Below are 15,725 nucleotides of genomic sequence, written 5' to 3'. Positions count from 1 at the left end.
GTGTTCTCCAGTGAACCATGCCCCAGCAGGGAAGCCAGTGACTGAACAGGGCCTGAAGGGCGAGCACCCATGGTGCCCCCAGCAGTTGTTCCAAGGCAGGCTGAGGCAGAGAGACAGGGTAAAGAGGAGGCAATTCCCCTCCGTGCTTCTCATACTGTAGCTGTTTTACGAAGAGAAGTTTTCATGCTCCAGGGTTCATGCTCCAGAATCCTTCCCAGATTAAGATAATGGAAGAGCAAGTCTTTTCAGACTGAAGTGTATGGAAAGGTTCTGCTTAATCAGCTTCCTTCTAAGGATACAGCAGCATGTAGCAGCACCTAGGGCTGAGATCTTACTCTCTGAAAGACACGTGTGGGGCTGCCCTGTTCTCCCTGAGAAAACAAGAGCTCTATTTTATGAAGGGCCACAGCGCCCCCCAGTGGCTCTTCAGAGCATTGGCAAACTGAAGTTTCTAAACGGCGCATTAAGCTGCATGGTTCAGTCACAATTGGATGCCTGGTTCTCCCACGGGCCGGTGGTTAGATGGGGAGGGGGTTGCTGATGTTTGGACACAACAGATTTTCTCCCAGGGGGTCTTTGCCGACGGCTTGTTCTTCACAGCGAGCGTAAGAGAGAGACTCACAGCTCATGGGTGTTTGCCCGCCCTTGGCATTCCCACGAGCGCCGTCCTGACGTACATGGCCCCAAGCCCAGTGCAGTGCCTGTGGGGCTCACAGCAGAGGCCTTCAGCCCATTATTAGAACAGGGGAGAGCTGGCTGGCAGCACCCAAGTATTGTTTGAGGGAGGAAGGCTGGTCCAGCGCTCAGCGCTCGAGTCTTGGACTTGGCAAACCCAGGTGCAATTCTTTGCTCCCTCCTTCCACTTATGCCTCAGTTTCCCAGCAGGATATGATCCCTCAGTATGGTGAGGCTCGGTAGGTGCTCACCTGCTCTGGGAATGGGGGTGCTGGAAATGTCGTCAGTCGATTGCTGTGTCCGCTCCTGCAAGAGAATTGGATTTGAAATCCCCCTCAGCCAGGTTTACTTCAGCCCTGGCAGCAACAGCCTTCTGAAGGCAGGGCTCAGTCTTCCCTCTCGCCATGGCTGAGCCTTTGTTTCTGCTGTGGGTGGCAGGGGAGGCCTGGCTGACTTCACTCGGTGCTATTGTGGGTGAGCAGCACATGGGCGCTACTGAACCAGCGCTCCAACACATGCTGCACTCCGGCCACCATTCTCTAATCTCCAGTTCCCTGACCCCCTCCAGGACATCCCATGGGCGGCAGAGCCAGAGCAGCGCTGAGGCCACTGGGAGAGCCTTCACTCAAGCCTGGAGATGAGAAACTTAACCCACCATTGATACCAACACAGGAGTGAAAACCTTCCTCATTCTGGGCATCCTTGGGCCCCAGAGCAGCCAGTTACACTGAATCCTCAGACACACTATAGATCGGTCATAAGAACGGCCATACTGGGTCAGACCAATGACCCATCTTGCCCAGTATCCTGTCTTCTGACAGTGGCCAGAGCCAGATGCTTCAGAGAGAGTGAACAGAACAGAGCAATTTTGAGTGATCCCTCCCATCAGCCAGTCCCAGCTTCTAGGTCCAGTGGGTGACTTTGCCCAGACTGGGCCAGATGTTAGAAGAGCTTGGCCTCCGGCAGCTCCATTGTGATGCTCCACAGTGCTCAGCATCCTGAGCCCTTCTGCAAATGCTGGTCTGATCCTCTGGGAGCTGTTCCAGCCCAGCCAGGGATTCCATCAGACTGGTTAATTGAAGCCGGGAGGCTGGGGAAGTCTCACTGGCACTCAGGTCTCTCAGCCCAATCATCCTTCCGAGGTCACACAAGAGAACAAGCTGGAGGTTTTTGCAGTAAGATGCCCTCCTAGTGAGCAGCATTGCACCACCGAGCCAACGCACGCACCTGAGAAGCTGGCAGCACTCTCACGAACCCACAAGCTGTGCAAGCCCCTCTTCCTTCCCGATAGGGTCAAATCCCGCAAGCGTTAGCCATGCGCTTTGGCCCACTGACATCAATGGGGTGATGGACGGGAATGTTACAACACTGGGGCTGAGCAACCAATGGTAGAGGCTTGGGAGGGCTGTTAGCACCAACCCCCTCAGGGTGAGTCGTGGCTTTACATTGCTGCCCATGCTGAGGCCTGTTGGTTTGGCCTTTTCCAAAGATGCAGTGCGCCTTCCTGGCCTGGGGAGATGGCTCCTGGACTTCTGCAGACCCTCTTTGGGGAGTCTGCGCTGTGGGTGCTGCCAGGGCCCTGTTCAGAAGTGCAGACCCGGGGGAGCAAGGTGGCTAGATGCCACCCCCGTTCTGTAGCACGTGTGTTCCCCTCTCACAGCTGGCCATGTGAGCTGGGCTTGTGGCCCAGTGGCAGAACATTAGATGTGAACTCAGGGTACCTGGGTTCCACTCCCAGCTCTGTTGAGATACATTGTCCCCATGCACCTGTTTCCTCTCACCTTTGTCTGCCTCATCTAGGTGTGTGTGCAGCTCCTAGCACAATGGGATCCCAGTCTTGCTTGGGGCCGCTAGGCGCTACAGGAATATAAGGAAGAAGAGCTTCAGTGACCCATTAAACTGATGATTAACTGGGACTTTATTCCCTACCCTGCAGCAAAGTCACTCCGGCCCATATCCTCAAAAGTATGTAGGCACCTAATGCCCTTGGAGGAGCTGGGCTAAGCACAGAAGTAAAGTGAGCAAATCGGGTACCATTGCCTGAAAAACAGCAACAATCCTCTTGGCACTCTGTCCCCCTGAAAATGAGATCTCTGTCTGCTCCTCCAAATCCACCCAGTCTTTTCTGGAATTTCCAACGAAGAGCTGAGCATTTTCATCCTAGTTTTCCATCTGAAGTGCCTTCCCATGCTCCTTTCGATGTAACTTTACATTTGCATCCCTGACTGAATTACAGCTCCTGCTCCGTAGCAATTGCGTTTATTCCTACACTTAGCTCCCATATAGGCATTTGATTAAACATATATTAACATGAACATTAGCATCCACAAAGACCCAGTGTAAATCAGCTCCTTGACACCCATTAAGGCTGATTTTCGTAAGAAGCGATGCCAGATTGCTGACAGGTGGTGGTTGCAATTCATTCCCCACCCTCATTATGCATATTTTAAGACCCCTGAAGAATTGAAAGTGAAGTGAATGCTTGGCAAGGTTCTGAACTGACAGCTCTGGTAACCAAAGGCCTCTGTGCACAGAGCAGGGCAGCATTCCCCACACCCCACTGCGTTCGAACCCCAACCTCTAAGGGGCAGAGGAGATTTCAGCCTTCAGCTTCTCAGCTGAGACTGCCAGCTAGTGGCTGGGGCCAGCTGGAGGTCTGCAACACCAGAAACTGGACTGAGATCACCAGTCATGCTCTTCTTGAGGACATGTGCCAGGGCAATCCAGCTTGGGCAATGCCCAAGCTGAAGTCTGGCCTTGTTGCAGTATGTCTGTTAGTTTGACACAGGACTCACTTCTGCTCCCATTGAAGCCAGGGGGAGCTTCACTATTGATGTCAATGGGAGCAGAAGCGGGGACACGAAGCCCATTCGATAAAGTCTAGCAATATCCAGCCCCATAGAAGGATACAGAGATCACTCACGCCAGGCCTGAATTCAGTCCAAGGTGCCCAGTGATCCCTGTGCGTGATCCCTTCCCCGATGTCTGTCTGGTCAGTCGGGAAGAATCCTTTTAACATTCTGACCGCCAGTTCGCCAGCAGGCGTGCACCACCCGGGCCTGCACTCTCTGGGATGGAAGAGGCAGGCGGGCCTGACTTCAGCCACAAGTTTTATTGTTTTAGTATCAGCTCACCACACTTCAGCAAGCCACTACCGGGGTCTGTGGTACATTAATAGACATTGGTTGTAGTTACACTCAATGGACTCAGATTTGTACAGCGTTTGTACATAGGAAGGGGAAGGAAAAGAATCAAATAAAATAAACATTAGCAGTCAAACCATTTTTTTTTATCTTACTCACAAAATTTGATAGCCAAAAAAATGACTAAGCTACAAAATTGTAATACATACTGTGCGGGTAAAATGTTATCGTCCATTTATACATCTACTATCGCCTTTATTCTGGTAACTTGCACGGAGGCCTATAGACTTTAGTGGATTAATAATTCCCTACAAGATAGTGGTGAACCGCTAAAAGCTGCTGTAACAGTGGGGTATTGGAATCTTTATTCTTCAGATGATTTTTCAGCCTTCAGTGGGAAAACAAAACAAAAAACTCTTCCAGGCACTGAACTAATACAATGGATAGAAAGTCCAGTTTTCCACAGCGTGGACTCATAATTCCTACATATTAAAGCACTGTGCAGGCCCGTAATTGCTCTTCGAATGGGAAGGGCGCATAGGTGGACCAGACAGCTCAGCACTGCTTTTCCAGGTAACTAGCTCTCACGCAAGACCCCTTGACTGAAGAGGAAAAATTCTCCCCTCTCACCCACACTGCAGTTCTTGATCCCGGAGGCATATTCTGCACACAGCCCGGAATGAGACACCAGCATGGAACAGCCAACGGAGACAACGGTGGGGGTCACAGAGGAGAAAGCAGCCCCCTATCTTACTTCAGATTTGAAGCTCTGAACAAGATCTCTGGGATTAACGCTGACGGGAGAGATTTTCAGAAGGGAGCTACTGACTGCCAATGGAAGTTGGCTGTATAACTTCCCTTTGATGACTCCCCCCACTCCCCTGAAAAAAAAAATACTGATGATGCTGGTTACACAAAATGTTGCAGAGTACTTTACGTACCACTGTGTCTGGGCAAAAGTCACGAGCAGCTTATAAATAAATGTGGTGGAAGGGAACCCTCTGATTTGTCACTTTCTGTGTTTCGCTCTAATTTGGTCTCTTAAAATCTATGGGTGCAGCTGGCACCTGAGCAGAGGGCCAGCATGAGCTGTGTGCACTAGGGAAATCCCTCACCGCTGTCTCTGGTGCCTGTTTCACTTCTGCAGGACTTCAGCAGAACACAGGCCTCGTGCTGGCCCTGCCGCACAGGGAGGAAACACACCCTGTGTGATCTGCATTCCTGAGCGATGCAGCTCCTGGCTGGGCTCTCCTGAGCAGGGGCATCTGTTTCTGTTGTAACTCTCCTGCCTGCAGGGCAAGCTGGAAATGGGGTGCTGAGCCTATATGGCTGGGTGCACAGGGGCAGAGCCTGGGGCTGCACTAGTGTGTCCCAGAACGGGTTCGCCCCACGCTGTTGCTATCTGTGCCGAGATCTCTTTCCAAAAGGGCAAACTCAGAGCCTGCGGGACAGCGTGTGATTCAGTGCAACCCATTGCTGTGGTAAGGCCATCCAGGCCTTTCCTTGGAAGGCTACTCTCCCCTTAAGAACTATGCCCTCAGTTACATCCTAGCGAGCATTAGATCCTGAGAAGACAGTCAAAGCCAGCTTACAAAGCAGGCTCTCTTCTACCTTCTCCGTCACTGAATGGGTTCAGGTGCACTGGCCTGGTACATCTTGATAGGTCAAATTCTCCTCTGGTTTCAATCAGGGCAGTGCCACTTGCTTCAGAGCTTTGCCCCATTCAGCCCAGCCCATAGAGCACACCTCGCAGCGGGCAGCTCCTGTTTGAACCCAGGGAAGCAGGAGGATTGCGAAGCGACGCAGAAAGTTGCTATTTAATCCTCTTTAAATAATGGGGGCTTGTCACTTGTAAACTAGATAGAAAATAAATACAGATTGATTACAAAATCGACCCCCCCAGTCCCACTTGGTAAGTCCCATGAACTCCTGTGCACTCACATGGGTGCTGCCTTCCCTAAGCCCTGGAAGGCATTTTCCGAAGCCTGTGGCATTGCCCCGAACACTCCCATTGATGTCAGTGGGCATCTGACCATTAATTTCAGCAGGAGCAGAGTCAGGCAGCCAATGCTGGACACTTTTGAAAATATCACCCCCAAATAATCAAAACGGCACCTCCTGCTGATCATGAGTTTTGCTTGGTTATTACATTTTACATACTTGTGCTGGGATTTTCAAAGGAGACTAGGGGAGTCAGGTGACAAGTCCCATTGTCTATCAATGGGCTTTTGGCTCCTAAGTCCCTTAGGCTCTTTGAAAATCCAAGCCTGAGGCGATGATTAGTGCTTTATTCTTCTCTGCAGGTAGAGGGGTCTGGTTCCACACAGCAGGACCTGTCCCACCTGAACTCCCGTTAACCCTCTGAACTCATGAGCTAAATTTAGGCTTCTTCTCCCAACATGCCTCGCTTTCCTGAACCCATCTCCTTATCTCAGCCATTGAAACAGATCCGGTCTCCACCATCCCCACCAGGTGAAAAGGGCTTAGCGGCATCCCTAGGGCAGGAGACTTGGAGGGGTGGGGCAAAGCTCTTTCCCAGTTTGCCTCAAGCTGCCCCAGACTCCATGTGGCTGGAGAATTTCTGAGTAGCCAAAAGTGGCTGAAGAAAAATCATACGGGAAAACAAAGGGCCAGATTCCCAGCTCATGTGCAATGGTTCTGCTTCACAGGAAGTCAAACGCCTATGCCATGTCCTGGGAGCCCTTGTCCACAGCCACGGGAGTTCTAGCCCAGGATGTGCAGCAGAGAGCTGGAGAGTGGAGCAGAGAGGTGGACGTGATCTAGGCATTTCAGAGAGGCACAGGGACGCCCAGAGAAGAGACCGAACTGTTCACACCCTAACGTCCTTTGGCTGCGTTACGGTAAATATGGCCAAAATGCTGTATTTCCAGAGAAATAGGAAACAGTTTGATTTGTGTACCTCCAAAAAGGGATTCTGCAATTAATTCCCTCGGAGGAGGGTGGGGGAAAGGATCAAACAGCATCAAGAACAGTCATTTGTTTTCATGATGAGCCTCGTCTCCCCCAGAACCAGGGGATTGCCATTAAATGTTAGTCATTTCACTGGTGGTGCAATATGTCAATCCCAGCCCTGCTCCTCCTTCCAGGTACTAATGCCCCCCTTGGGAAACTGCCCCATCCCCATCAGGGATTTGAATGGAGTCTAAGAATCTGCTGCTGCTCCCTCTGGTCCCAGGGTATCGAAAGGTGGATGCTCCTTTTCAGAGCAAGGGGTTTGTCTCAGACACTCAGGACCATATTCCACCCTCATTCCACCCAAGTATCATCCCCTTCAGCCCAATGGGAGTTTAGTGCAAAAACTGAGACTAGAATACAGTCCTTGGAATAGGGACTGGTCCATGTGCAAATACACACACGCAATGGGGTTCCTCCTCCTGCATGGACAGTTATTGCAGATGGATACAGAGGTGCCCAACTGGCTCTCTGCACCCTCAGTGGCAACAGTTCCTTCTGCAAATCTAGGTGCTCAGTTGTGCCTGGATTTCTGTGCACATGGCTTGGAGCTCCTGTTTTAAAAATGACCCTCAGTGTTGTTTTGGGGCCCAAACCTGCACCCCTGAACTCCCACTTACAGCAAATAGGGGGAGTCTGAGGTGCCCAGCAAATAGAGGAAAGAACAGAAATCTGCTCTGGTTACAGCTGGAGCTCTCCTGCTCTAGATGGGGCCTTTGTTTCACTATCATCCTCATTCCCTGTCTCACAGCAATATGTTAGCCCTCCCCCGTCGGATATTGTATTGAAGAGCCAAAAACAACTGAGACTGGTAGGGGCAGCCCCACAGCAGCCTTATGCAAGATAGCCCAGCTCTTCCAGCTAGTGATTACAATTCTGTGGATAGCAGTGGAGAGGGAATCAGAGCCTAGCAGCGTCTGTCCGATGCAACTACATCCTGTGTGTGGGTTTTCTACCCAGACCCTCACAAAAGGCATACAAAAGGTTCTAGCCAGCTACCTCTAAAGCTTTGCTGTGTATGGGCCTGCAGAGCTACCACATGCCACAACAAACCCATGGGCGCTGGCTCTGGGCCCCGGCACAGCCGGTCCTGCTAAGAGATCTCTCAGAGGAGAGAGGCTAAGGAGCCCTGTACTCACCCCCACCAGAGGCTCTCTCCTCTTCATCAACTCAGAGTAAACACTGATGCACAAACAGCTGAAATAAATTATATCACCTGGAATCAGATGAGGTACCACCTGTGCTATCATACAGTACTAAGGGGAGTTTCCATGGTCTACAGCTGAGAGGTCTTCTATGCAGGGAAGGGGGAGGACTGTCCCAATAGCTCTTCTATGATCCATTCTTACTGGCTTGAGCACAGCTAGCCTAGTAGATCTGACTCATTTCTGTAGTTCTTCATACTATGTGAGTGGGTGGGTGGGGGGAGAGGGACAGGGATTACCTAGCGTGGAGAGTGCAGCCTTTGGGAACATACTTAGGAATTTTCTAGTGCCTCAAGCAAACCCGTTTACATTTCCTCTAGGGGTCTAGGAATCACTGATGAAGTTTCTGCCACCATCAGCTCTCAACCAGACCACATTGTTCAGGTGGGATGAATGGAGACTGTTCACTCGGCCGATACAAATTCCACAGTCAATACCGATACGGATAAGAAAGGAAAACAAAAGGATCTTTACACAGGTAGGTTGCCATACCGCTCCTTCTGGAATGATGCTCGTCTTGGAAAATACGAACCAGGGGATTGTCCTACTTAGGTCAGTTAGTACATTCTAAACAGTCCTGTTTTTAAAGTTAAAATACTGTCGCTAGTCTTTAGGATGTGCATCCTTTTCCTGTTCGTGTGCAGAAGTAGATACTGGCATGAAATGATTCTCTCCACCTCTTCTTCTCTATCAGTGCTTCTCCTGGAAGAAATGAGACTGTTAGGAAAACAGGGGCCTTGGCAATGAATATATGATTAAGCTAGATCTAGGTTACCAGATTCTCTAGCTATTTATCCAAGGAAGCCAGCAAACTTCATAGAGCCACACAGTTAAAGGACCACCAGATCATCTAGTTTAACCTCCTGTCCACCATCACAGGCCACCAAGACCACCTAGCACCCGCACACTAAACCCAACAATTGAAATTAGACCAAAGTATTACAGCCCACAGGAGACTTGACCATTATGTGTCACCAGCAGAGAACAGTGGGGACCAAGGTGCACCAAGGGACAAGGCCACTGCAAAGACAGGGAAAGGCTTAAGCAAGAAAAACCCAGATAACCCTGGCAAGTGACCTGCACTCACACACTGCAGAGGATGGCGAACCTGACCTCCCCGCCAAGGCCAATCTGACCAGGGGGGAAATTCCTTCTGGACCCCCACCACATGGCAAATGCCTAGACCCTGAGCATGTGAGCAAGAACCAGCCAGTCAAGCATCTCAGAGAGAAAATGCTAGGTGCCATCTCAGAGCTCTGGCCCTCCCTATCCAATGTCTCATCTCCAGCCCTGGCCATCCCTAATGCTTCAGAAGAAGGAGTCCGAAGAGGGGAGGATTGTCATTTTTCTGCAGACAAAGACAATCTGCAGCCATGGGGAAATGGCCATGCCGCTGCAAGGTACCAGGTACTTAATCAATCTGACCCATGCTACCAGTGAGGAGACAAAATTCTGAGACCATGGACCTTCTCCCTAGGCTCTGAGAACCTGAGAGAGCATAAAAGTAAGCCTCCCGCATAATGGTCTATACTGTGAAATACACAGAGATCTGCTGAACTAAGGAAGGTTCTAACTTGTGCTCACACGGGAAGAGAGACATACGAGTGCTGATCTGGGAGAACTGTCCAATATGGAAGATGCATATGGAACTTCTCAGCTGCACCAGGTCAATAGTCCAAGGCATCACAGTGTACACATTACCAATTTCTTTGCTTTTCTTTTCCAAACTAGAAGCTCTAGGACCCAGAGGTTTTCAAAGCCTCCAGCAACAGCTGAAATCTGTACTTTCAGTTTCAGGCCAGTCCCAGCAGTGGGGAATTGGTTCTACTGCACTCGAGAATGAGAACTATGCAAAGCCCATTGTTCTTGCTGTGGAACGTCATGATCAGAGCCACACTCCAAGGGATGATCTCAGTATGAGACGTGTCACTGGCACAGCGAGACCCCATGGAAGAAGTCCTGCATGGGCATTTTTTTATTCAAATAGCTCAGCATTGTATAACCCACCTCCTGCTTGTGGGATTTATCCTGTTGATGGATCCCATTAGCAGATTCCGAGTTTCCAAGAGTCTGTAACAGAACAGATGAGACTTGGTTAAAAATGGGCTCTGATAAAAAGCATCCAACTCCCCAGAAGCTTTGACAAACTAAACTAACTCCCCTTCAGACAGATTTGATATTAACTGCTGCATGCTGGGAAATTAGAATTTAAAGCTCCCATGGTGCTCTTGGCAAGGAATTCTTAACCTCTGCATCTGGCCAATTCCCCGGCCGGATGGGGTTGGAGGGGGAACTGCATTCTTCCTAGCAATGGAATTTTCCTCTGTAGTTTCAACTGGGCAAGGTCCCATTCTTTGCACTCAACTCCTGGGTAGCGTTGCCTGACGCTGTTGGATTTGCTAATCTGCAAAGTGATTTGAGTTCTTCAGGATACCAGGCACGACAGAAACAGTGTGGATTCACCAGTTAATGCTGAACATCTCTAGAGATGAGTCAGCCAGGCGGAACAGACTTTTGTTTCTACCTTTAATAACACAACCGAGTTCAATGTTGATCGTGGCTCTCTAGCAGTGAGAACAGTGTCCTCATCCTTTGCAACTACAATATAACCAGCATGAGCCGAGGGCTGGGAGCAGCCTGAAGTGTATAACTATGGCATGCCAGCTTTCACTCAGAGTCCTTTCTACACTGACAAGATTGACAGCTGTGAATCCAGCATCAATGCATTGCTGATGGCAGCACGGGTGGATGTTATATAGTGGAAACAGGGCTCTGGAGCTTTAACTATCATAGAATCATAGGACTGGAAGGGACTATGAGAGGACATCTAGTCCAGTCCACTGCACTCATGGCAGGACTAGTATTATCTAGATCATCCCTGACAGGTGTTTGTCTAACCTGCTCTTAAAAATCTCCAGTGGCAGAGATTCCACAACCTCCCTAGGCAATTTATTCCAGTGCTTAACCATTCTGATAGTTAGGAAGTTTTTCCTAATGTCCAACCTAAACTGCCCTTGCTGCAGTTTAAGCCCATTGTCCTATTCCCAGAGATTAAGAGCAACATTTTTTCTCCCTCCTCCTTTAACAATTTTTTATGTACTTGACAACTGTTATGTTCCCTCTCAGTCTTCTCTTTTCCAGACTAAACAAACCCGTTTTTTCAATCTTCCCTCATACATCATGGTTTCTAGACCTTTAATAATTTTTGTTGCTCTTCTCTGGACTTTCTCCAATTTGTCCACATCTTTCCTGAAATGTGGTGCCCAGAACTGGACACAATACTCCACTTGAGGCCTAATCAGCGCAGAGTAGAGCAGAAGAATTACTTCTCATGTCTTGTTTACAACGCTTCTGCTAATGCATCCCAGAATGATGTTCACTTTTTTTGCAACAGTGTTACGCTGTTGACTCATATTTGGCTTGTGATCCACTATAACCCCCAGATTCCTTTTCGCAGTGCTCCTTCCTAGACAGCCATTTCCCATTTTGTATGTGTGCAACTGATTGTTCCTGCCTAAGTGCAGTACTTTGCATTTGCCCTTATTGAATTTCATCCTATTTACTTCAGACATTTCTCCAGTTTATCCAGATCATTTTGAATTATAATCCTATCCTCCAAGGTACTTGCAATCCCTCCCAACTTGGTATTGTCTGCAAACTTTATAAGTGTACTCTCTATGCCATTATCTAAATCATTGATGAAGATATTGAACAGTACCAGACCCAGAACTGATCCCTGTGAGCAGGGCTAGCTCCAGGCCCCAGCACGCCAAGCGCGTGCTTGGGGCAGCATGCCGCGGGAGGTGCTCTGCCGGTTACCAAGAGGGCGGCAGGCGGCTCTGGTGGACCTCCCGCAGGCGTGCCTGCGGAAGGTCCGCTGGTCCCATGGCTCCGGTGGAGCATCCACAGGCACGCCTGCGGGAAGTCCACCAGAGCTGCGGGACCAGCGGATCCTGCACAGGGATGCCTGAAGGAGGTCCACTGGAGCCGCGGGATTGGCAAGCGGCAGAGTGCCCCCCGCGGCGTGCCGCCATGCTTGGGGCAGCGAAATGGCTAGAGCCGGCCCTGCCTACGGGACCCCACTCATTATCCTCTTCCAGCATGACTGTGAACCACTGATAACTACTCTCTGGGAATGGTTTTCCAACCAGTTATGCACCCACCTTGTAGTAGCTCCATCTAGGCTACATTTTCTTAGTTTGTTATGAGAAGGTCATGTGAGACAATATCAAAAGCTTTACTAATGTCAAGATATACCACATCTACCACTTCCCCCTATCCACAAGGCTTGTTACCCTGTCAAAGAAAGCTATCAGGTTGGTTTGACACAATTTGCTCTTGACAAATCCTTGCTGACTGTTACTTATCACCTTACTATCTTCTAGATGTTTGCAACTTGATTGCTTTATTACTTGCTCCATTATCTTTCCGGGTACTAGCATTGCATCTACCCTTGAGCTCTGTCTACACTACAGCTTCGCCTCTTCCTACAACCAGTAGCGACTCAGGGCTACTAAGCCAGTATGGGCAGACACAGCTAGAGAGAAGAAAGGCTAGGCTGAGTTTTGGAAGCTTAGATCTTAGAAATTGAGGTTGAGCCTTTAAAAGAAACCTGTTTGCCCAGTTATCATTCCTAACTGTACTGGGTATTGCTTCTCGCATGACAATCAATCACCCTGGAGTAATGTCCCAGGTTATTTCATCCCAGCATTTACAGGGCGCTCCAATTTTCTGCAATACAGTAAATTCCCCAGTCCCTGCAGAAGACACGCAGCCTGTGCCTTGAGTGGCAGCTGCATCCAACACTACAAATTAAAGGCTTGAACTTCGCCGAGTACAAGGTCGCTGGGAATGAATAAGCTGGAATGTAATTTGCTAGAAACTAAATAAAATCTCCCAGAGCAATTATTACAAATTCTTTGAGAAGAAGCTTGAGTGCCAAATCCTTGTCATTTCCTGTAAAGCTATGAGATCAGGGTCTCCTAAGACATGCAGTATGTGGAGTTTTTTTTTTATTACAGGCTAATACCTAGCCGTAGTCATGGCCACGGCAACAGTGAAGTGCCAGTTATTTGACAACGGGATGGAGACAGTGCTACTACACTGCAGCTTCTTGTCTAATAGCAAAGCCAGCCATGCACATCAAGGGAATCCAGAGCATGTCGGCTGATAAGCCTGCAAAGGGAAAGCAGCAGCATCTTGTGCTAATGAGCAATTTCCTACTGTAGAGTGTTGCAAAGTGAAGGCCTTGCAGCTGAGAGACAAGGAGCAAGCTGGGTCCCCCTGAAACGGCTACTGTCGTCTTAGGGATGATTGTTTCTGTAGGTCAGGGAGAGTGTGGAGTGGAATGGGCTTACACTGAAACTCAGTATCTAGCCAAGCACAACCAGAGTCCAAGATTGTTTCAGTCAATCCCATTGTGCCCACTGGCCTCCATTTAAGGGCTCAAAGTCCTTGGCCTTATTCTTAAACCCTTGTTTAAGCAAGTTCCCCTGGATGTCCCTCTCCTGTCAGAGAAAAAGGCTGGTCTGCGGTTCAGTCACTGCACTGACACTCCGGAGATGGGGGTTCAGTCCTGACCCCACGCATACTCGCTGTGTGACCCTGAACGAGCTATTTAGGCCCAGGGTTTTAAATGTATTTAGGCATTGTTGCAACACTGTGTGCAGCAACATCAGATTTAGGAGCTTAAATCTCATTTAAAAAGGGATTTAGGCACTAAGGAATCTAACTGACCATCAATGTCAATGGGATTTTGCCCCTTAAGTGCCATCATCCCTTTTGAAAAAGAGATTTAGGCTCCTAAATCAGTTAGACATTGCAATGCTGAGCACAGGTATTTGTAAATACCTTTAAAAATCTGTCCCTTAGTCTCTTTGTGCCTCACTTATCATCTATATTGGGGATGATATTTCCTTTCTGCCACCTTTTGTGCTGTATATTTAGCTGGTTAGTTCCAGGGGTAAGGGAATCCCTTGTGTGTGTGTACACAGCACTGGCTGTGACTCTTTCCGTGTGTGTGTGTGTGTGTGTACACATACACACAGCACTGACTGCGACTGTAACTGTGTGTGTGTGTGTACACAACACTGGCTGTGACTCTTTCCGTGTGTGTGTACACACTAGCTGGCACACTGAGGGGGCTTCCAAGTGCTATTGTAATACAAATAAATAACAGGGAGCAAAGTAAAAAATATTCTATGAAAAAGAAAGAGAAAGATTTCCCTGTGCCAACAGGCAGGAATTGCAGAGATATTTCCTCCTTTCAGGAAAAATAGAAATAAATACCATTTCTGGACCATTTCTAGAGAAGGAGAAGTGAAAGGGAAGATCTCTTAGCACCGACGGGGTTTAGCATTCCTTCCAAGGGGGACAATAGCCACCAAAGTACTGGGTATTGTAGCCATCATGACATATTTTAGTTTAAGACATGGTGATTACAACAGAAGCTAAAATAACTCTGGAGACACTGGCAGGATTGCATTATGGCTTGGACTACAACAAAGTTACAGCTGTGGTGTGTGATACGGAATGAAAAATACACAACTCTATCTCACACAAGACAGGTGGCTGCTTTCCCCACTCTTCTGTATGCAGAGGAATCATCTATGCCAAACCAGGCATTCTTGTCTTAGACTTGTTTCCTCTTCAGGGCAGGCGCCATCCTTTTATTGTGTATTTGTACAGCACCTGTTACAATGGAGCCTGGGTCTCTGATTGGATCACTAAGTGTTCATAGAATATCAGGGTTGGAAGGGACTTCAGGAGATCATCTAGTCCAACCCCCTGCTCAAAGCAGGACAAATCCACAGTTTTGTTTTTTGGGTTTTTTTAAATCCCAGTTCCCTAAGTGGCCCCCTCAAGGACTGAATTCACAACCTTGGGTTTAGCAGGCCAATGCTCAAACCACTGAGCTATCCCTCCCCTGCAGCAGACTTTGTGGTGTTCTGCACTTGGGGAGAGAAGCAGGATATCCATTGGTCCAGATTGCCTGCCATAAAGTACCTGGACCTGTAACAGCACAGCATGGCAGAGGAAAAAATAACCACAGCCCTAGCCTCTGTGCGTAATGGTTTGGTCATATCATGCAGTATTAAATATCCTTTCGAATGTGCATTATTAGCAGCATGCACTTGCTGTGAGAGATGAACATTTTTAGGACAAGGTAGATGAGGAAACATTCAATCAAAAGAACACATGTAAGGTGTAAAAACACCAGGTCTCTAAGAGATGTAAACTGATTGTAGACTTGAGTTCAGAGAAAATGCGGTCCAAAAAGCACAAGATAGAGAATGACAGAGCTTAATGTAAATAACAGGGCCTTTCCACAGAAGCAGCTCCCAGGGACAATCGGTTGGATCTCAGATACACTAAGGGTAAATGACAGAAAATGTTGAGCATGCCAAGATAAATTAAATCTATTCTCAACCTCTGCTTTCACAGCAAAGGATGCAGGAGAGATGCTGGAAGCAGTTCTAAATTGCCCAGCGGAGGCAAAGGAAGTACTGGAGGAAATCAGAAGGATTCTGTAGCAGGTGTTCGAGAGAGAGACCCGTTTGGCATATGACCAGCCTCCCGAGTCAGGTACAGTCCAAGAGTTCTGAGAGAACTAGCAAGAGAGATGGAAAAACCTTTCCAGATGGATCTCTATTGAAGTACTTGGAAACTGAAGAAGTATTTGTTGAGGGGTGGCAGGGAAAGTGAATTCTGACAAGAATGAAGAAGAGGG

General features: G+C 48.6%; 1 protein-coding gene across 2 annotated transcripts in view; it reads right to left on the bottom strand.

The window, feature by feature from the left end:
* Positions 1-3,768: 3,768 nt before the first annotated feature.
* CLIP2 (CAP-Gly domain containing linker protein 2) overlaps positions 3,769-15,725 on the bottom strand; it is a 123,737-nt gene continuing 111,780 nt past the window's right edge. The window contains exons 15-16 of one of the 2 annotated variants that reach the window (XM_032786954.2): positions 10,004-10,066; positions 3,769-8,698 (exon numbers count right to left, since the gene is read on the bottom strand). In XM_032786954.2, the coding sequence (XP_032642845.1) occupies positions 8,687-8,698; positions 10,004-10,066 (75 nt within the window). In that variant the 3' untranslated portion in view covers positions 3,769-8,686. The remainder of the gene's footprint in view (positions 8,699-10,003; positions 10,067-15,725) is intronic. The other variant, XM_032786953.2, reaches the window with a different exon arrangement.

The sequence above is a fragment of the Chelonoidis abingdonii genome, chromosome 20 (genome assembly GCF_003597395.2).
Source record: "Chelonoidis abingdonii isolate Lonesome George chromosome 20, CheloAbing_2.0, whole genome shotgun sequence".
Classification (NCBI taxonomy): domain Eukaryota; kingdom Metazoa; phylum Chordata; order Testudines; family Testudinidae; genus Chelonoidis; species Chelonoidis abingdonii.
Note: the sequence above shows the minus strand (reverse complement) of the source record. Positions and strands in the feature narration are given on the sequence as shown.